This window comes from Synchiropus splendidus, chromosome 10 (assembly GCF_027744825.2).
Source record: "Synchiropus splendidus isolate RoL2022-P1 chromosome 10, RoL_Sspl_1.0, whole genome shotgun sequence".
Classification (NCBI taxonomy): domain Eukaryota; kingdom Metazoa; phylum Chordata; class Actinopteri; order Syngnathiformes; family Callionymidae; genus Synchiropus; species Synchiropus splendidus.
Genome location: NC_071343.1, coordinates 22,660,765 through 22,682,505, shown reverse-complemented (window position 1 = coordinate 22,682,505; position 21,741 = coordinate 22,660,765). Strand labels below are relative to the sequence as shown.

Here is a 21,741-nt window from a genome sequence, read left to right as displayed (position 1 = left end):
CACTGAAGCAGATGGTGTCTCCATGTGTCCTGGAAGAGACACACTGCAATTGAGCTGGTCCACTTGGCAAACCGGCTAAAGAGAGTTGTGGTGACAGCATTCCAATTCACCCTCTGTAGTAGTAGTGGCAGTGGTGGTAGTAGTAGTAGTATTAGTAGATGCAGAATAATAGCAGTTAAGTCTTTATTTTTAACTTTCCTTCTTGGCCTTCTATTGATTCAATTCTGTATGCATTATAGAAGATTAACTACTGACACTATACAGCATACTGAAGACTTGCTTTTGTCCGCACAGCATCACTGCCCGAGTACACACTGTACTGTACTGTCCTTCGGTGTCCACCAGATTAAGGAGCGTCACTAATGACATCCATTGTAGCTAAAGACCAATGGCCTTGACAGGATGACCTCCACTTAAAAACTGAAAAACTAGGATGGAAAATGTTTAGTACTGTTCTCTGAGGGGCTTCAATAAGGCCTTGTCTCTTGAAGTTTATTTTGTTTATTCTGTTGTTTGTGAAGTGTGAGATATTTTGATCTGATGTGTTTTGTCCTTGTCATAATTCAACTTGTAATATTGGTTCTTAGCTGGGACTGTTTGCTACCTACAGTACAGTACGCAATTGAAATGGACTGCAGGAGCTTATCTTTGCTTACAAAAGGTAATTTCACAATACAAAGATTTGGATAATTGGATAATTACTGAAGTATAATCAGATAATTCTGTATCCAGCCTGAAGAAGAATTCCACTGCCTCTTTGTCTTGTCTCATTGTGTCTGAACACTGATCCACAGACACACCCACGTTTCTGGTCTTTGTGTTTCATTCATTCTCTCTCACTCACAGACGACCACACAGTGTCTGGTCTAACACCAGAGCCTCGCTTAAAACCATCATCCCCCCGAAAGAATGAGGCATTGAAGCATGAGGTCACTGCTGCAGACAAGAAAGATGGCGTGGGCGTCTGTGTCTCGGCACACCTGACCTTTTTAAAAATTCTGACTAAATGTTTAACACACATACATAGGGAGAGACTGAAATAGAGCAACTTGACTGTGAGGCCACAGAGAGGAAGTAGTTCTATGCTGCAAGACCCAGTGATGCTCAACTCTGAGTGCGACGAGCTGACACTTTCAAATCTACATTGCTAGTAAAACAATCGGAACTGATCCACTGCACTTGTTCATTTTCACATTTCATTAAGATTATTGCAACAAACTCACTGTCAGTAAAAGCTAGCTTGTTGCATGCTGTGTGTGACACCGCCCTGAACAAGACCCTGGTTCATTCTGATTTGCTAATTCTGACTCCAAGCATACTGCCTTTTCAGTAGCCTGAGTGTGTGTTCAAGTCTTCCGCCGAGCTCTTTTCGATTGTCTATAACTTATAACTCTACAGCAATCATTGTGCAAAATCAGAATGCATTTCCTCAAGCGACAGACAGGCACTTGAATCAGAGGGGACCAGTTCTGTGTACATGATATTTGGGTCTTGAACCTTGTATACAAATGTATAAATGGAAAAGTTTCAAAGTTTCAGTGTCTTTTCACCTGCTAATAATAATAACTGTCACCATTTCCTTGGGGTTAAATTGTGTATGTGTGAGGCAAGAGCATATATATATATATATATATATATATATATATATACAGAACGTAGTCAAGGGAAGCAGATCTTGTGAAGGAGGGCTGTTTTGACAACAGCATCGCAGGAAACATTGACCAACTTTGGAAAAAAAGGTTATTCCATTCCAGTCCACCTGACTGACTTGAAGTGAAGCGGCAAACTGTAGTGTGACGACCGGTATAACTGCGCTCTCTCACAAACATTTTCATGTCAAGGGGAGACGGTAGAATAAATGACAAAACAGTAAAAAGATAAAAAATACCTTCATCATTATAACAAGCAGAATTATCTGTTTATATAAATGATAGCACCTTTTTTCTGCATCTTGTGATGTAAGTGTAGAATAGATGGTACTGCTCCACCAACTGCACGTACGTGGTTGCCCCCGCTCACCCTGCCGCTGCCTCCCACTCACTGTAATTCCACGTTAGAGAAGCTGGCAGGTGGAAGCAACACGACTCTCCATGAGCAGCCAACCAGCACAGTGGATTACTTCTTCACTTCCACAAACACTTAGTGCAGCACAGCTCGCTGAGCACCCACACATGTCCAAGTGCAGGTGAGACAAACTCAAGCACACACAAGGAGAAAGTTGGAGCAAAGTAAATGTATTCCTAGTCATCAAAGGCAGGGGACAGCAGTCTAAGCAGGCCATGACTTTTGTCTCCTCATGAACCATGGCATGACATGCCCAACACACTTCCCAAAGGAGGCGTCTCATCCACGCACCCATTGCATGTGAAAATAGGTGAGGGTAGAAATATACTGTAAACTGTGAGTGCTGCTTTTTGGCTCACTAATACTCAGACCTCAACACTAAAGGTGCTGCAGCAATCAGTCTGTCGAGGTTTAAGAGGAGTGCAGCAGCCTCTCATCAGCAAGGTCACAGCTTGGTACGCTACTTTCATCTCACTTGTCCACAGGTCTCTTGCTGGGATTGCTTCAGCGACCACCAGACTGTTTTATAAATTATTCCTCGTGGACATGCTGAGATTCTGCTGGCTGCTTGATGAGCATTTAGGATTAAATTAGCAGATTACAACCCTTCCTGCAGACGACCTGAGCGGAAACTCAGTGAAAAACATCTTTGAAAAGCACCACCAGATCTGCTTCACACACTTTACCCTATTCTTATAAAAGCAACAATCGAGCACATACAGCTACATTTCCATTCAATTTTCAAGTTGGCAAAAAAATAAAATAAAATTATGCACTTCATTATCATCAAGGCGACTTGAGGTGCATTATAATATAAATATGCTGCTGAAAAGGTTGAAAAGTATGAGCCGATAGAGGAGAAATACATTTGAGGTCATACTACAAATGACTGACCATCATGCCAGACAGGAATCTTACTCCTATTAAAACCAGTATTTTTACATCACACCAAACAGGAGGACCTGGAAAATAAAGCTCTGGCTTAAAAAGCATTGATTCCATGCACAAATGCATCTGGAAAGAAAATAGAACCTGTTCTGCTTGAGTTCCGTGATCCATTTCACAAACAATTATGTCTTCAAATGGGGAAAAAACAGACCCATGACTTTTCTCTGCCACATTGTAAGACTTAATCAAGCATCTATTTCCTGTTGAGAACCAAGAACTCAGATTTAGACATGTGGCTCCTCGTTACTGCTGTGTGACACTTGGTTGCAATCCATTAAACAGTGAAGGTTGCAGGCAAAATAAAAACAAGATGATGTGCAGGAGGCATTTGTCAAGAGGAGCCTTCTGTAGTGACACATTCTTTTCTGCACCAGCTCACATCAACTCAGCGTATACCTCCCAGATCTCATATCCACAGTTCTTCATGATGACCATTACATGCAACTTGAGCTTCTGAACCTCTCATTAACACAGGAAACTATTGACGGGTCGATGAGGTATCATGAAACAGTATGGTGGGGTTGATGAAACAGTCTCCTAATTTATGGAGGCTGCTAGATGGCGCTCTTGGTTTAGAAATGGTGTCTCTTGAGGTTTCATTTTATTTGTGGTTCAAGTGCAAACATTTTACAGCAGAAAATCAAGACACTGTTTCATGAAACGTCACCAACACTTCAATACTGTCATGAAACCCCATCTACCTGTCCAAAGTGTAAACTAATCATATTTCTTTTAATGCTCCGTGAAGTCACAAAAAGCTGAAGCCTCACTTTGCTATGTTGCTCATGAGTTGACAACTTTACAACTGAAAATTTATGTTCATTTGTTCAGTGAGTGTAGGCAAAAGACTGCAAGGAAATGAAAGTTTATGACACATGAGACAACAAACAACAGCCTTTGATAAACTCTGTGCCCACATAAGTCCTTAGCTTTTGTGCTGAAGACATTTCAGTCACTCAGGAGTGTCAGTATGTCACACGCCTGTCACTTTCCCATTTTTCTCTTTGATGAGATGCAATTTAGTTGGCTTGGACACCAACCCCTTGCAGGCTTGTATCCTGCAGTAAGACGAGTCGACGACTGAAAAGTGGATTTAGGTCTCATCTTAATTCTTCAATACATCTCCTAGAACACCTCACAACTTAATGGTCAGCGAAGTCTTGCCCCATTGAGCCTGAAGAGGGGCGACATATAATATTGTGACAAGTGATTTCTTTTCTGCACACAACGCTCTAACTCACACATTAGCGCTCTCTCCTTACAAAGGCTGCAACAAAAATTACAATTCTTACCAAATGACATCCATGAAACTAATGAAGAGTGAGAGTGAAATCAGCCTGGACTCATCAAGCAATGCTGAGGAGTTAGATACAGAGGGCGTGCAAGAATGACATATGGGGCTCAGCGCTCGAAAATTTCATCCACTAGGCAAGAGTGCTGAATTTATTTCTTCAACCAGTCACCAGCACACCGTATGACTTTTGGTCCGAAAGGACATTAATTACTGCAGTTATGATCATGAAAATGTACATACTGGAGTGCCATAAAAATAACTATGGTCTTCAACAGGGCATGTGCTCCTGCTTCTCCTACTAGAGTGGGTCACCTGTACAGCTGAGGATCCACCCTCCAGGCAGTGGAAATTCATTCAAAGCTCCTGACAATAGGTAAGGGTAGGAACATCCATTGACCAGAGCATCTTGCCTTCTGGCTCAGCTCTTATTCACTGCGACAAATAGTAACTATTACCTTTAAACACAGCTCCATCCATCCATCCATCGTTGCCCGCTTATCCGTTGCCGGGTCGCGGGGGCAGCAGCTTCAGGAGGTCACGCCAAACGCCATGACCGTGATCGTAACACAGCTCCACATCACTAATGTTCTGCCTATATGGAACGGTCTAGACTGCAGTGCCACAGTTAACACAGGTCTGCATGTTATTGGATACTTGAAAAGCCACATTGTTGGTGCGTCCGACTCAAGAGTTGAGAAAGTGTTTTGATTTCCAAAGGTTCCGGGACATTTATATGCAAACTCTACTGGTCAGTGAGCTTGGAAATGCCAAAGGCATCAAACAAAGAACAGTGTGAAGGTCAGCACACTCACGCTCAGGGAGACATCTGCGTTTAAGATTGCTGACGGTTGCAGGATTCGCATGAGAGACTGTGTGTCAAGAAAGTCTGGTACTTGGAGGCAACAGCAGGACCACCTCCTGGGAACTGCTCATCAACCTCTGTAAGTGGGGGCCAGAGCACTTCTAGCTAGTTCAAACTTATGTGAATATAAGTGCAGGACAGATCTCATAGGGGTCTGCTGCCTCCCAACTCCACCCAGTGAAACAGACTTGAGTTTAACAGGTACTTTAATGGCTCCAGATAATAGAACCATTTAAAGAAGATCAGAGTGAAAAGAGAACAGAACGTACCTGTGCTTTTCCAAGTACATTTTCTTCAATGCATTTACAAAAAGAGCAAACCCATCAAGTGCATGACTGTGCTCCATCTCTAGGAACAACTCGGCAATAGGAAGGCTTGAGTGTTGCACGAGAAATAAACCTAAAAAGCAATGTAGTGGGAGAAGCTCCGAGCTCAAATAGATGAATTGCTAACATGCATTAGGTGTACTGAACAACACTGACCAAATGTGAGGTCGCCCATAATTGTGTTTGACTAGAAGAACTGGAGTCAAAATGACACCCTTGATATTGCCTGGCCAGTATTTAGTGATCAAACACTGTGTGTTTTCATTACAGTAAATCATCAACGCTTCTACGGTGACAAAATGTTCTCCAGAGCAGGAATGTGACTTTCACACTAGGGCGGATTAAGCGCAAGGAAAATACCACGGGACGAACAGAGCTGATTAAAAGGTGGATAGAGAGCAGAACAGCTCAGGTGAGAAGATGGAGACTGATTAGAGGAGATCCAGACACTAATGTGCTGTTTACATTTCGACTCTACACTGCTTCCTTATCTGTGGTGGGATTATCTGATGAACTGATGAAGACCTCTGTTCTCCTCTTCCTCCTCCTCCTCCTCGCCCCTTATCTTCCCAGCTCTGGCACGTATGGCAACAAGTGGGACCAATGCATTTTGTTTACTCCCTTAGCTGTCACTGGAAAGCTATTCCCTTAAAATGTGCTCAGTTTACGCCTCAGGGCAAGTCAGGAACACACGTTTATGTTTTAGGTGTTTAATAGCGAGGTTTAGTATCAACAGCCAGGACGTAGGAGATTTAGACTTTGTGAGGTTAAGCTATTCATTCGTGCGTAAGCATTAATAACTAATCTAGGAGATGTGTGGTAACAGGATTTTTGATTGGACAACTGAACTGTTTCACGCCATGTTGATAGTCATTTGAACTTAAATATCAAGATCATTAAAATTAGCTGAATACCGTGACTTTTGGCAATTACTGCAAAACGTTGTGTCGGCGTTGATGAATTTAAGAATGCAGCTCAGAGTTAGACTCTGGGCTGAATGGTTAGAACTGTGAGAAAGGCAGACACAACAAAAAGTGCTTCAATAAAAACAAACCAACAATTCAATAATTCTTAAAAATATTAATATAAAAAAATAAACAGCACAACATCTAATCATAACACAGATTATTTAGAGTAACAGTCCAGTGTGTTGTCTGCAGAACATCTGCTTCCTGGCTTTTTTAAAAGTCCTGAATGAGGTCCTCATATGAGAGCTGCTTGCCAGGCTCGTGGTTAATACTGATTACTGCAAGACCAGTGAGGCGAACCGGTTCCATGAATGCAAGCAGGGGCTTATTTTATTTTATTTATCACCAATGCTTTTTGTAAGTATATAACAGGTGGAATAAGCACGTAACCACAGATGAAAATGGTAATGCCTCATAAGATGTTGAACATGCAGCTTTGGGCCAGAGGCATAGATGGTATATAGCAAGAAACAGCCTTGTCTGCAATAGTTACTACTAATAGTTACTATGTAGCTGCCCTCGCATCTGTGCGCCATTATTAACTTTCTGTTAAACACTAGCATTTAGCTCAGACTGTGGAGTGGCAGGTCAACTCGCCATTCTGTTTACGATGCTGTGTCTTTAGTTGACTGGTTCATCGTGTTGCCATCCCACATGGTAGTGACCGTTGTTCGGTCAAACTCAAAAGTCAAACAGATTTTATATGACGGAGGTGGAGTGAAGTGGCTGTGTAGCAGCATCCAATTGCAACATCAATGTGCCCAATAGACAATTCGGTTACCTTGTCAGATGGTAAACATGTTTTAATCCCAGGGTTACCCTCAAGATTTTTTCCCAGTTTAGGGAGTGTCTTGGATTGGGAGGTTAGGGAGAGTGCCAGAGTTCGGTAACATCTATAATGGTACGCCTTTAGACTTTAGCTTCAAGGAAACTGTTGCACAGCTTAACTGTCATGAAACAGGAGGCATGAACTGGAACCGTCTCAAACATTCCTACGTTTTAATCGCCCGGGATTCTGCCACCCCTTTGTAACTCAAGCCATAGACTCCACATTTACTGCCACAAATCAAATCTGTGCACATGCGTTTTATTTCATTGCATTTTGCTTTCCATTTTCCACATCACTCACTCTGCAACTCATTTAGGATGCTGAACAGAGCTTCTTTAAGCAGTGTCTGATGTTAATAAAATCTTCATCCAGAGTTGCTTGTTTTGATACATTTCTTTGTAGATGGGCACTGTTAGCTACACAGTCACCAGCACCATACTTGTTCAGGATGTTTCGGACAAATATCTAGTTGATAGGCTCATGAATAATAATTCAAATATAACTTCGAGAGGTAGGAAGAGGTAGGAAGTAGGTGTACACATCTGCTCACGGGACACCAGGTCACAAATTATATTATATTACATTACAAAACATACATTGAAACAAGAACAACAACAAAAAAAAACATATCTGTTTACATGATCCCATATATACATACATATACTGTACAACTGATTGTGAATCACTGTACATCAAATTTAAAGCTTACAAGAATCACACAACTATATGTTGAATAGTACTTGTCTGAATGACATATTTTCTTATATTTCTTATATTTTTATATTTCAAAAATGATAGCTATTAATTGATTTGCTTCTTACCTTGCCTCAACAGTCAACATCTACTATAGTCTTTACTTATTTTTAAAAAATTTTAGCCTCTGGCAAAGGCGCAGACATTGCTGGGTGAAATTAAATCTGATAGTTTCAGACAATGATTTTATTACCAAGTGATGACAATATAATGTTAAGTACAAAAACAAGAGGATGACAAATCCCACTACTGCTTTGTTCTCCATCAAAGTCTTCAAATGTTCCATTCTCCAGGAGCTTTCACCACCTACCCACTCCTCCTGGTTTACCCCATGCAGACACACACTCAGACACACACACACCTCCCACAAGCTTCGACAGCTCCTGTGATTGCGGCGGAGATCAGGCCAAACAGCAGATCAGAGGAAGAGCTCCGTTAGTGGGAGCAGTTCGGACAGAACATGTGGGAGGAGGATTGCAATCAGACCCACCAGCAGCACTAACACCAGAGCTCCATCCCACAGAAGAGACACGCTGGGAAATGTGTTTAAAAATATGAAAGAGAAGGAGTGCGGAGGATGGAGACGGCAAACTCTAAGAATATGCAGCAGCATCTGACGTGCAGTCTCTGTTCTGCTTCAAAAATCCAAGCCTGAGACGGAGGTGATGGGAGGAAATTAACTCCTGTGGATAAATGAACTTGAATTTATGGCATCATTACACATAACGTGTGCGACTACTGTTGCTCCTCAAAACGTCTTGAATCATCAAGATAATATGATACGTTAGCTAGTACTGCAGCTGCACCAAACACCCTCCATGTTTAGCTAGTTTCTTTTGTTTATGTGACAGCGTTGCTCAATGCTTCTTTTCCTAACATTGGCTAAACCAACCTTTACACATGCCAGGGGCCAAGACTGTCTGGCTACTTGCACAGTGCTGACTCTGCCATCAGGGGTTGAGATACCGACTGAGAGCACTTTCTCCCAACATCAGTCCATTTTATCCAACCAGTCACCATCGTTGATCTATCACTATAATATGGATTTTTGTGGGCAATGAAGCTTGATGCTCCAAGCTGAACGTCACACATCAAGCCAATGAAATTACAGGCGTATTATTGACATGAAAGTGCTTAATTGCACTGTTTTGTTTATCTACAGATTGCAACACACACACACACACACACACACACACACATATATATATACACACACATATAGATAGATAGATAGATAGATAGATAGATAGATAGATAGATAGATAGATAGATAGATAGATAGATAGATAGATAGATAGATAGATAGATAGATAGATAGATTTTCAGAGCTGTGCAACACCTGGTGTTAATATTTGTAAAAGTGAAGCCAAGAGTTATTAATGTTGTGTTTATTTCCCTCTATTCTCAATAAAGTAACAACGTGTAGTATTTGGACATAAATAGATTATTTTCAGATTTTGCTAAGACGACAGGTTTTATTTTGAACAGTCCAAAGTTCCGGACTCAGACTCTCCAGCTCTCTGTTAAACGCTCCCTTGGAGTATGTAACTTTCTCTGGGCGAGCCGCCCGAGGCGTGTTCTGAGACTGCTGTCACCGCCCCTCCTCCACCTCCAATGCAACACTTTACGGCAAAGGGGCAGGGCTACCTCGGCAGGGAGCTGAGTTCAATTTACACCATGGCAGAAGAAAGAGTTCGTAGTGAGGAGTCCAAGAAGAGAAATCATGAAACCGAATCAACATAGATGCATTCACAACCTGGAGAGAACTGAGAGTTACCAAAGGATTTTCTTGATTCTGAAGTGGTGATGTTTCCACTCGACTTGTAAGTCAATTTTGTGTTCACTGCTGTCTCTGTTGTGTTGGCAAATCATTAAACAAATGTCTATATGCTTGTTGTTTGTATAGAAGTGTAGTGTATATATGTTTGCAGCGAAACAAGTGAACTACGATGCTAAAACGGGATAGATATACTTAGTGTATGGTGAAGATAGTTTTTCAATGAATTAACTGCCAGTGAAAATGACTTGCTCACGTTGTAACGTGGTTATGGATGTTTGTCTGCTGTTTGTCATATTGCACACTCGAAGCGTAGAGTGAACATATAGCTGGCCAAACCAATTAGCCACGATGCTTATAAGGCCTGTAAGGCATTCTTTGTGCTTACTGTGGGTCTTGGTTGTGTTATCAAATGCAGGGAACTTATTTTTGAGATGATAACAAATGTGTAAGTGTTGTTGTTATTTTATTGCGTTTATCACGGTACAGTGTAGATATATCCAGCAAAACGTTTTTGCGCCGACATTAGCCGCTAGCGGCTAATGTCCTCTCGCATTTATGAGACAGAAAAATAGTCGATTCACTGTCATTAGCAGTGTTTATGGTCCATCTGGTTTGGACAAGTGTAACATGTTATATCTCATGTTCTACCTGTAGCTGCTGCCGTTGCGTCCTCTGATCTGCAGACCTGCTCGGTGCTGCTGAGAGACGTGACCAGCGCCACGTTTCATCATCCCTGACGGTTGTTCTGGAACTGATTGAAGAAGAACAGTTTCTAACTCCGACGTCAGTGTCCACAGTCAACTCGAAATAAACGTGAACGGACGTTTTGATGCTCACGCACTGATCGCTGCTTGTCTGCTGCTTATTGAAACACATGACAGTCACATGACAGTCTAGACGAAAAACGCTGCTCCTTCGTCTTCATTATTCTGCAGCGCTGTAAATAGATGAGAGCCGATGATGTTTTCAGCAGGTTATCACCGAAGAATCCCGTAAGAAACATCACAACGACGGATGTCCGTGGCTTGCAGTACTCAAGTGTGCATTCCATTCATTCCAACCAGACGTGAGGGATTGAGACCCTGATGACGTTGCATCTTAATGATTTATTTCTCATGTAAAAACTTTCCTGTCACCGCACCGGACCGTGGTCGGGTGTCACAGGGAAGGTGCTCGGTCTCAACACCTCCGAGGCTGGAGCGCGCACTCCACAGTTTAATGTCCTTTCGTCGGCTGGAGCTCAGACAGGGATGAGGCGAGTCTTGGACAGAACGTTACTTGGTTTATTTGTCACAGCCAAACAGCACAGAATCGCACATTTCGAGCTGGACACTCACCAGGTACTTCTTCACTTCGTCTTCCGAGAGAGATGTCACTCACCCGGCAACCTCTCCCGCATGCAGCGGCCACACACACACACACACATGCACGAAGAGCACACCTACAGCAGACACTCTGCATTCACTCCTACAACACTCATAACTAAAAGATACCGGTCAGTAAATGTTCATACTGCCCCCTTTGCTTCATTCTGAAACTGGCAGTCAAACTAAACTTTTAGAATCTGGGTCCGTCGGTCTTGCAGCTGCTTCCGCCTCTCGCTGGATCCTGCCTCTCCTCACTGGCTGCATGACGGAGTTCCATCTCTGATGTTGAATGATAGATGCTTCTAGAGTTGCCTTCGCAAGTATAAGCTGGACAGTGGTGTGTATATTGCCATCTGTGATAATATTTTTCGCTGTTTCGTCATGGTCTCTGCTCATAAACAAACGTGGGATGGGGTGAGGGACCGGAGACCCAGCTTTACGACAGCCTGCAATTACACCCATTTACATGTGGCGCCGCCAAAAGCAAATGTTTTCAATCCTGCCTACAGCTGCTTTAAAGCTGGTCTCATAATGTCTTTAACCTTGGTCAACATTTTTTTATTTTTGAGTTCTCTATCTGCTCTAATTCTTCTTGTTTCAGCTATCATTGATTTCATTCATGAGACTGCCCACACAGTGATCAGAGGACGCTACATTGGAGCTGCACCGGTTCAATGATCTGTCGTGGACCACCTTGACCGGTCCGTCCCCTTGCAGTTACTGCTCCCAACCATGGGGGTCCCAGTGTAGTGTTTCCTTTGTACGTTCTCTGAACCAAAATATGACCTGTATTTGGAGTGTGTATGAATGTGTGTTCAGATATTTTTCTATGATCATCTCCGAGAAACTTCCTTTTAGAACTCACTAACTGTAAAGCATCTTGAATTACACCGTGTCGTTGGAAAAGTTCTGCAGCACAGAAAAGGTTCAGTGTATTGATAAGACAGAGACCCTGAATTCCCTCAAATGGAGAGAACACGGGTAACTCTTGGATAGACAACAACACATCTAGAACCTAACGGGATTCTTCGGTGGTTGCATCAGCTAAAGATGAAGTGAGACTTCCCAGTGACAACTTGCTCCACAGGATCCCGCCATTGCTGTCTGTAAAAGCACTGGTTTCATTTCCAACATGGATTTTCCAATATTTATCATCCTGCCTGGAAGTTTAGTCACATAGTTTTGTATTCATCGAGCTCCTTTCAAAGGATCTGAATGGGAAGATAGCTCCATCGTGCCAACACGGTGCGCATTTCACTTCAAACCTTTTGCCACGTCGATGCTAAACAAAAACCACAACAAGAAGAGGCAGCTCGAAGAAAGCCTGTTTGAAAGCCCTTTGCAGACAAGTCCTGGGCTGCTTCCTTACAGTTTTTAGATTTCACATCTCTCAGAGAGAAAAGAGTCACTGGAGACATTTCTCCTCTCTTATTTGTCTTTATCTGGAATTTGCCTGACTCGCTACACTTGTGGATCCTTGCCTATCCTTATTTCTGCTCGGACCTTTTTTCTTCTCCTCCCTCCCACCACTCAGATTGCAAACGCATCCACTCCTCTCCGCTTGCCTGCTCACTAATGGCCATGGCAGGTGTTCTCCCAGGTGCCCGAACAGAACGGCCTGAGCTGAGCCTTTAAGAACCCTGGCATCAGCACCTCGGCTGTCCTCATCCCACTTGCTCTCTGAAAGACTGCAAAGCTGGCATGTTCACATTTCTTCAAAGACACTCACACAGTTGGAGGAAATTCACCTCCAGCTCTTCATCCGATGATGATGTGATGCCAGTATCGCGTTACTAAGTATAACCACTTTTCCCAACGAGTACGTTACTATTTTAAACCGAGTAATCAGATTACATTTATTTAACTAAGTCACTGTGCGTTACTATTGTCGCCATGGTTGGGAAGCGAAATATTTACATTTGCTTTCTTCAACTGCTTCTTGGAGCGTGACGTCATGTGTGGGACATGCAAGTCAGCTAATGTATCCAGCAGCCAGCTACACGGCAGTAAATAACAGAGGAGTGAGCAGGTTTCTCACTGAAAATACAGCAGTACAGGGTCCACCAATGCGCATAAATCACCAGTTAAAGAAAGCGAAGAAAAAAAGCCTCGCAAATGTGTCAAAAGTACTGTCTCAAAACTATGTACCAGTTTTTTTAATCCTCTTGATAACGCGTAGAGGCGAGTCACAGCAGCTACTTAAGTGCAGCTACTGCCTCCAGGTGGCCAATAGGAGACTTGCTATACTTTTGCAAAAGAGTTGTAAAATAATAATAACAGCAATATATCACTTGTTTTGTTTTTCATACTTCTTGTTTTTTGTGTGTGATTTTTGCTCCAATGGGTTTGAGTGTGTCAAAATAAAACACTGACTGTAAGCTGATATAACTACGATTGTGCTGCTAAATGTAACTTGACAAGGAACTTGTAATCTAATTTCCTAACTTTTAAATTCAAGTAATCGGTAAAGTAACTAAGTTACTTTTTGAGGGAGTAATCAGAAATAACTTTTTCAAAGTAACTGTGGCAACACTGGTTCTCCCACAGCAGCTTCGGCATTCTTTATCAACCAGATATCCGACGGAATATTCAGACAAACCTGTTTAAAGTAGCATTTGAAACAGGCTAGTAATGTCTTCATTCATCCCTGAGGGCTTCAACTTATCGTCCACTTTTTCAATAGTGGTATTTTAGTTTCTGCTTTGCCAATTACTAGCTAAAGAGTGGCAGTACATCAGATTAGTGCCAGCTGTGTTGAATTCTCACACTCAAAAATGAAAAACATACTGCCTTGTAGGGAACAGCATTTTGATAACAGAGGGAGTCACTTGGTCGTTTAAGTCCAAAACACACGAGAAGCAGAATGCAGCTCTGTGACAAAACCTTGAGCAGAACTCCCTCACGACTTTTACTTTACAATCACTCAGCAAATTGTTTCTCAAAACGGTTGTGTGACTTTCACCTATTCTCAATGGATGGCTGGTCATTTAAAGGTAAATTCACTCGTCCTTCACGTCCTATGAGACACGTTCTGTTTCTACAGGTCGGCATTGTGTGTGGTCCCAGCAGTTTTAGCTTTCAAACAGCAGCAGAAGCAAGACATGAGGAAGGTCAACTTTAGATATGAAGAACATTAAAGCAGGCAGAGTCAGGAGGCCACTCTACTGCAGTGACTGGCAATGAAAACGTGTTCCCCACTAAAATATACTACAATAGCTGTCCTTCATCCTCAGCCGGCCGCGTCTGCACCCCGCAAACTGTGTCAGTGGACAAGTGGAAATCTTGTCAGGTGACAAGAGTGGTATAGAAAGAGAAAGCAAGCCTGGCTTTCTCTTGTCTAACAAGTGAAGTGAGTGAATATTTCAGCGTTAGTTATAACAGTTTAGAGTACTTCTGAATATACTGTGGGTTGAAAAAAAATATAATTTACAAGAGGGCACTTTTAAACTCCTATTTCTATCGGACTCTAAAATTACTGATAGAAGAAACCTTTTTATGTGTTAAAATGGAGGGTGTTCAACGTCAACCATGTCTCAATGGTTGAACATTTAATGAGGTGTCAAAGCAAACTCACTCCAGTATTTTATAGATGTAGTACTTCTGGTAATCAAACCATTGTTTCTATAGCACTTGTGTTGCTCAAGTGCAGCAGCACCAGCCTTTTCTCCATCAAACTCCACTTTGTCCCCGCAGACCGCATGAGGACGCTGCCACAGTGCGACAGTTTTGCCACATTGTTCATCAAGAATATATCACCATTAGCAGCACCAGAGAAGGAGAGAGAGAGAGAGAGAGAGAGTGCCTTTAACATGAAACAGACTGTTAACACGGCAGCCAGGTCCAATGAAATGCTTCTTTGAGCAGCACAGAACAACACACACTCTGACAAGATTGTGTGTTGTTGTGATCTGTCAACTTCTCTCCTCCATAGCCAGACAAGCAGACAAAGGGCACATTGATATTGGGAGTGACACACGGGTGGCAGCTGTGCACATCATGCCAGTCAGTCGAGACTTCTGTCAAAGAAGACTTTGTCAGTCGGAGTCAAGGCTAGTGGCATGTTTTTGTGGACAAAATGAAGGGAAGCATAACACAGGCTTTTGTCCTGACAATAATAATTGATGCTCTGGCTGCTGCTGTCTACAAAAGTACCTCAGAGCTGCATACCTTTGGTTAATTCCGCATAGATTTTAATATAACAAAGGAGGTGCCGCCCACATTGAATTCTCTGCTAAAAAAAATGCTGCCTCAGAAAGCAGCACCTGCAGCAAACCCGTCACTTGGTGTAGATGTCGTGCAGTAGAGGAAAACTTTGACTAAGTTCAACATCCTGACAGACTTTCCACGGTAAGAGTGATTCATAGTTGGAATCATAGCTGACGTCCTCAGAGACACTTGTGAGATGTAACTCTTCAGCCAATGGCTGCTGTGGACGGACCACTGCTAACACAACCTGTATCACTACACAACACTCAGAACACAATGCTCAGATATGCATTCTCTCACACTCTCTCTCACACCCTTCTGCTTTTTCCTTCGATCTTCCCTGCTCTTGCTTTGTCCCTCTCTCACCCCATGTTTCTCACTCTTTCACCCTTTCTTCTCCCATCTCTGCCTCACTTTGACAGAAGCACTCAAATCTATGGTCCAGCTCAGTTTGCAAAAGGAATTCTCAGTAACTAATAGATGTTGGAGTCCATTTTTGCACTACCATCATCCTGGCTGCCACTTCTCAAGTCAGTCCTCACACCCCTGCAGAACAATGCAGCGCCTTCGTATTCAGAACCACCATGTAATCACAGAGGCCCTTAGAAACCCTCAGAGAAAAGCCTTCTTTCACTGATGAATTTCTTACAGTTCCTTTCTGCAATATAATATATAATCAACAACAAAAGCCACATGCATGAATATAAATCTAAATTTGGTTCATCCATCAAAGAAAATGGTTCACAAAGAGATACAGAAACTGATTGGTTTCACCTGTATGATCGACATGTTGCTGAGGTCCAGTCTGAACAGGTAGTTCCTGCACAGAGAAAGACAAGGACGAAACAGAGTGTGAGAACATTATGTCTAATGCATTTCCTGGATGTGATTTTGGCACCTTTTATGAACAAAACTGATCTCTTCTATGAATGAGAACTAGCATGATGCGTGTGACTTCTTGGAAGGCAGTTTTTTTTTTTCATTCATAACTCGATACAGCTCGATGAGCAGCCACCGAACCGCTTATGTCTTCTGTTTACCCACTTTCAGGTCGCAGAGGCAGCAGTCCTAGTCAGAAGCCCATACGAGACATCGCTCTCCAAGGAAGTCTACTACAGCTCCTCTGAGAGAATACCAAGACAATCCTTTTGGAATGAACCACCCTCAACAGGATACTGGAATCAGTACCTTTAGCCGACTACCTTGTTCTGAATGTTCACTTTGTTCGGGAAACACAAGCATAGTATAGTGAGTCCCATTCCATTCACGCATATGCTGAAAATCTGACCCAGTATGAGGAAGTCACAGCAGAGCACTTGGGAAAGATTATCAACTGAATCCTGCAGTGCTGCATTCTGAGGAAAATGGCGGAACCGATGGACTCTTCTCTTACCTGGCACCAACAATAAGCTCATTCCGACTCAGGTCAAGGGTCAGCTGGGAGTAGTCTCTCACAGTGGGGTAGGAGAAAGTAGATATCCATGGAGTGAGAGCTGAAAGAGAGCAGGATGAGATTTAGTATTTAGGCCGCACTTTGGAGCTAAAACCTGATATATTATGGCAGCACTGCAAAAATCCGATGTCTGCATCAAAGATCGACACTAACACTGACTTGTTTCTAGACTTCATTCATAGTAAAAATGACTTTGACTCGTTTCACTCCCAAATACCTATGTGGATTTTTTATTTTTTTCATTATGTGGATGACATAAATCTGTAAACATGGCTTTTGATGGCTCCTCTCTCTGAGCTGACAGAGTTAGCAGAGTTATTTAACTTGTTGATATTTTGTGCTGTCAGATTTTATTACAAGAGTACCGGTCAATTTGTTGCATTAGAAATTATCCCGATGTATTTCACGCAGGGAGAAGTAAACGCTCCTCCTCGCAGAGAATGTCTCCCACACAAAAAGACAGAGTTGCCCAGTCCTCATCAGTCCACATAAATCCTGATACAAGCCTACATGCAGACAAACAGAGCTCGGCGTGAAACTGACTTCCAATGCATAACACCAGCAGCAGAACATCGGTGGCAAAGGTGACAGAGTGGTTAATATTGCCTCGAAAAAATGCAGGGAACAGGAGCAATCTCTTTTCAATCTGAGCAAGTGGAAGTCCTGACCTCCCATAGGGACGTTTTTCTACAGCTAGCATATTGTTTCACAGCAGCTGTTACAGACGGCAGTGAGTTAAAAGGGCCATGAATGATGAATATCATTACTAAATATGGAAGATTAAACACAAACACATTCCTACTGTAATAAATGTGTTGGCTATAGTTAGTGCCGTCATGTCCGCACTTTAATCTGTCTGTTTTTGTACCGTTTGTATGCCCTCCTCGTGTCCCTACCTCGTGGTTTTATTTTGTTACTCCCTCTCGTTTCTGTTTCCTCTCTCCCTATCCCTCATCCTCTATAACTTTACAAGAAAACGCAGATGGAGCTCATCGTCCCATCAATCCCTCCTCAGATATATTCCTCCCGACGGCAGCTACGTTTGGCAGATGGTAGATCTCCACTCAGGTAAACTCTTCTCAAGACTGCCGTGTTCTCGCTCTAGCCCTGGACTTTTCTAAATTCCTCCCGCGCATGAAGTCCTATAATGTCGCAACTCTTTGTTTCACGTCCTTCCTCGTTCTTCCTCTGTTAGCTCCCCAAACTTCCATTCATTCCACGTGTGAGCAGTTATTGGTCTCACTTTTCAGTTAAAGATATATCCGCTTAGTTTACCCCTTGTGTGCGTGTGTGTGAATAGCCACTCCAGGTGTGTTTTCTGTTCTCCCAATTACCAGGCTTGTGATTTTAATCCGCCTCTCTTGTGTTCCAGATTCTTCCCAGTTCCCTGTGTGTTCATCCTGGTCCGCGTTTTGGTTCCGGACGCCTCTATTTCATAGTTACTTGTCTGTCTATTTATTAATTTTGTCTCCATCGATTAAATTGTTAAATTTAATCTAGTTTCACGTGTCATCTGTCGACCAGCACTGACTGCACTCCATTCCTCCACTAATCATGACAGGTGCGGCTCAATATATGTCTGTATAATGAGAATGAGAGTGCACATTCTGATAGCTCACAAAAGACAAAAGGTGAGTGTGTGGAGTGCAATGTTGTGCTGCCAGTGTTCACACAACCTGATAACTCTATACATTCATATCCCAAACATGAACATTTACGGAGATAAGATTGCCGAAAGTGCTTAAAGTCTATGGGGAAAGTTCCGCCGAAAAGAGTTTCTCCCACATGGAGTCAGGATTGATGGTCCCATATGGTCCGTCATCTGGAAACTAGATGTAAGTGATAAACAGATAGAAGCCTCAGTGCAGAACGACACACTTAACTAAAGGAACAAACCAAAGGCACACAGTTTTCACACGAGGATTCTTCTGAAGTTTGAATCAAAGCTCCGACCTGTTTTCCAGATGTGACTAACAGAGGTGTGAATGTTTTACATCACTTCTGTCAGCCGGAAACTGCCGCCATGTTTGAAAGATTCTTACTCACTGACTTTAATCTGTTCATTTACCCACGAGTCATGGTCATATGTTGAGTCCAACAGCAATTGAGCAACAGCATTTCCAACCATGCAGACTCATGAACATTTTTCCGGAGATAGGAAGAAAGTATGATTAGGATCATTTGCTAAACATTTTTTCCAATACATAGACTCTCAAAATGGTTACAGTACAGTGAAGCTGCTGTCCTCCTCCTTCTTGTCCCTCCCAATTCCTTTAAGATAGGGGTCTCTAAGCGGTCCTCACTGGGCCGTAGTGGGTGCAGGTTTTTGTTCCAACCCAGCAAGCATACATTGGTTAACCAATCAGGTGTTAGCCAAAACAAGCAGCACCACACTGACAATGACCTGATGACACTTGTTAGACACCTGATTGGTGAAAAGGTGTCCTGTTGATTGTCTGAAACAAAAGCCTGCACCCACTGCAGCCCTTTTGTGGATCCGTTTGAGACATTTTTTAGGCGCACTCAGGCCAGAATAATGGAAAAAAGAAAGTAACAGGTGTCTCTCACACAAAAATTTTAATCACAACGAAAGTCAAACAAAGAAGAGCAAAAAGGGCAATCAATTGCCTATGGTTCTGCTGCTCCACTTCTTGCATGTAGTGGCAGGAAAATGGAGCAGCATTTCCCAAAAGGTAGCCAGCAGATGAGCGCAGTATCATTTTTAAGCTGCAAGCCAACATGCGTACAATCTACCAAAATCACTGCTGGAAAATCCTTGGAGAATGTCAAGCAAATAAAATGTTATCATACATTTTTGTTGTGGAGATGTTGAAAGAAACCTTCTTCCTCACAGGAGATATTACAAGCTTATAAGCGTTCACTCACAGTTTGAAAAGCTTGCAAAAAGAGAGTTTTGAGTCGTGTGGAAACACTGGTGAACCTGAGCTCATTGGTGTCTGTGCGAGCAAAGGCAGCAACAGTCCGACCGATATTTATCCTCCTGCTTACAAGCGCTGTTATACTTGTCGCACACTGCTTCCCCTCATAACTGCCTAGTTGGGTGCTGGGACTATAAAGCAGGATGAATATGAAAGTCCTCCAGCGGCGTGGTTTACCCGTGGCTCCCGAGCTGGACATGATGAATGATTATTGCATTTCCCCCTCCTCTGCAATCGACGGGCTTAATGCATTAGCCAGTGGCTGCCGGGAGGACGAGGAGAGGGATGACGGCTACCGCTGATATATTTGTCTCACGCAGACATAAATCCTAACCTTGCTGTCTGCTTCCATCTAACATTTTTTCTGAACATTCTGCTTCTTCCCACACAAGCGGAGAGTTGGCAGAGTGAAGTGGCACCCCGACTGATCTAGGTTACTATCAAATGGCATCTGGATGCAGAGGTGCCAAATTTGCCAACAGATGACTGACAGCAAAACACACAGATAAACATGCCCCCCCATTTATAAGTCTTAACCAGCAGGGGCGTTGCAGATGAGACAAGTGGCACGAATGCACTGTAAATTATTTCAATAAGGATGAACTCAAGCTGCTCTCTAGTCCCTACCATGCAGCTTTTGCTGTTCCATACAATCTACTCTCCACATGATCAACTCCACTAAATGAAAAATGTGATGATGAAAAAACGTGTCCTTTAAAATCATATTTAATGTTGTGTGTAATGTAATGAGTTGATCATGTTGATTCTGTCTTGCAAAGCAGATTAGATGAGAACATGGGCAGAAATAATAATGAATGAATTTTGCGTGGACTCACGAGATAGTAAAAGATTCCCACCACTTAAGTGGAATGGGGCATGAGATGAATCAATATCGGGCCATGCACAAGAAAATCAAATCTTATCCATTAATCAGTATTTAAAGCCAAACCCACTATACATTTTGAAAACTCTGTTAATTTCAGATTTCACCAAATACCACCTGTCACCGTGCTCCAAAATGATTGTTTAGCCAAATGATGATGGACTTCTCTCCGGTCATTGCTTGATGGATCATCTCCCAGGCGATGGCGGCAACAAAGGCTGGCCTGGAATTATTGTGTGTGTTATTTAGCTTGTTTTTATGTTTTGATGGAGCATCTGCGTGTTCTTACACACGGGATGAGTTCATGAATATCAGAGCTATAACTATCACTTACTACCTCTATTTTTGGTGTCAGTTTTGGAGTTAGTCCACCTGTTGGCTGGACGAAAGTGACTGAGGAGGAGCGGGAAAGGTGCCGGCTTTAGCGATTGCACATACCGCTTCCCGGGATAATCCTGTCCAACATGCGCTCGCTCAGCAATAAGGTGAATGAACTAGCGCTGATGTTGAGAAGAAACAGGGACTTTTCCTCCTCTTGTGTTTTGTTTTTCACAGAGGCACGATTGGTTGAGCAATCCCGGAAAACACGCTTCATCTGGAGGGATTGCAGCTTCACCGCGCAGACCAGGTTCTGGAGCTCACCAGCAAAACCAGAGGTGTAGGAGTGAGTTTCTACATCAACAATCGCTGGTGTACGGATGTGTCACTGCTCCCCCTCGCTGGAATGTCTTATCGTGAACTGTAAGCCATTTTACTCCCTGTGTGAGTTTGCTTCATTCATTCTGGCCGTCGTGTACGTTCCACTGAGCAAAGACGTTCATGAGGTTTCGCGCATGTTAGCAGACCAGGTCCTGTAGGAACAAGCGGGTGGTAAAATGGGAGGTGTTAATCTGGATGAGTATACAGACACTGTGACTTCATGGATCTGCTACTGTGAAGAGTGCATAGTTCCAACGTGCAAGGTGAGTTATGCAAATGACAAACCTTGGTTCACAGCTAAACTCAGCCAGATTAGACGGGAGAAGGAGGCAGCTCGCAAGAGTGGGGACAGGAACTGCTTCAAAGAGTT

At 42.8% G+C, this 21,741-nt stretch overlaps 1 protein-coding gene across 4 annotated transcripts in view; it reads right to left on the bottom strand.

The window, feature by feature from the left end:
* The window catches only part of sema5ba (sema domain, seven thrombospondin repeats (type 1 and type 1-like), transmembrane domain (TM) and short cytoplasmic domain, (semaphorin) 5Ba), a 162,246-nt gene that overhangs the window by 59,879 nt on the left and 80,626 nt on the right, over positions 1-21,741 (bottom strand). For all 4 annotated transcript variants that reach the window (XR_008415909.1, XM_053876546.1, XM_053876548.1 and 1 more), the window contains exons 4-5: positions 16,791-16,890; positions 16,172-16,217 (exon numbers count right to left, since the gene is read on the bottom strand). Coding sequence is in view for 3 of the 4 variants with exons in the window: in XM_053876546.1 (XP_053732521.1) it covers positions 16,172-16,217; positions 16,791-16,890 (146 nt within the window). In the remaining variant the exon portion in view is untranslated. The remainder of the gene's footprint in view (positions 1-16,171; positions 16,218-16,790; positions 16,891-21,741) is intronic.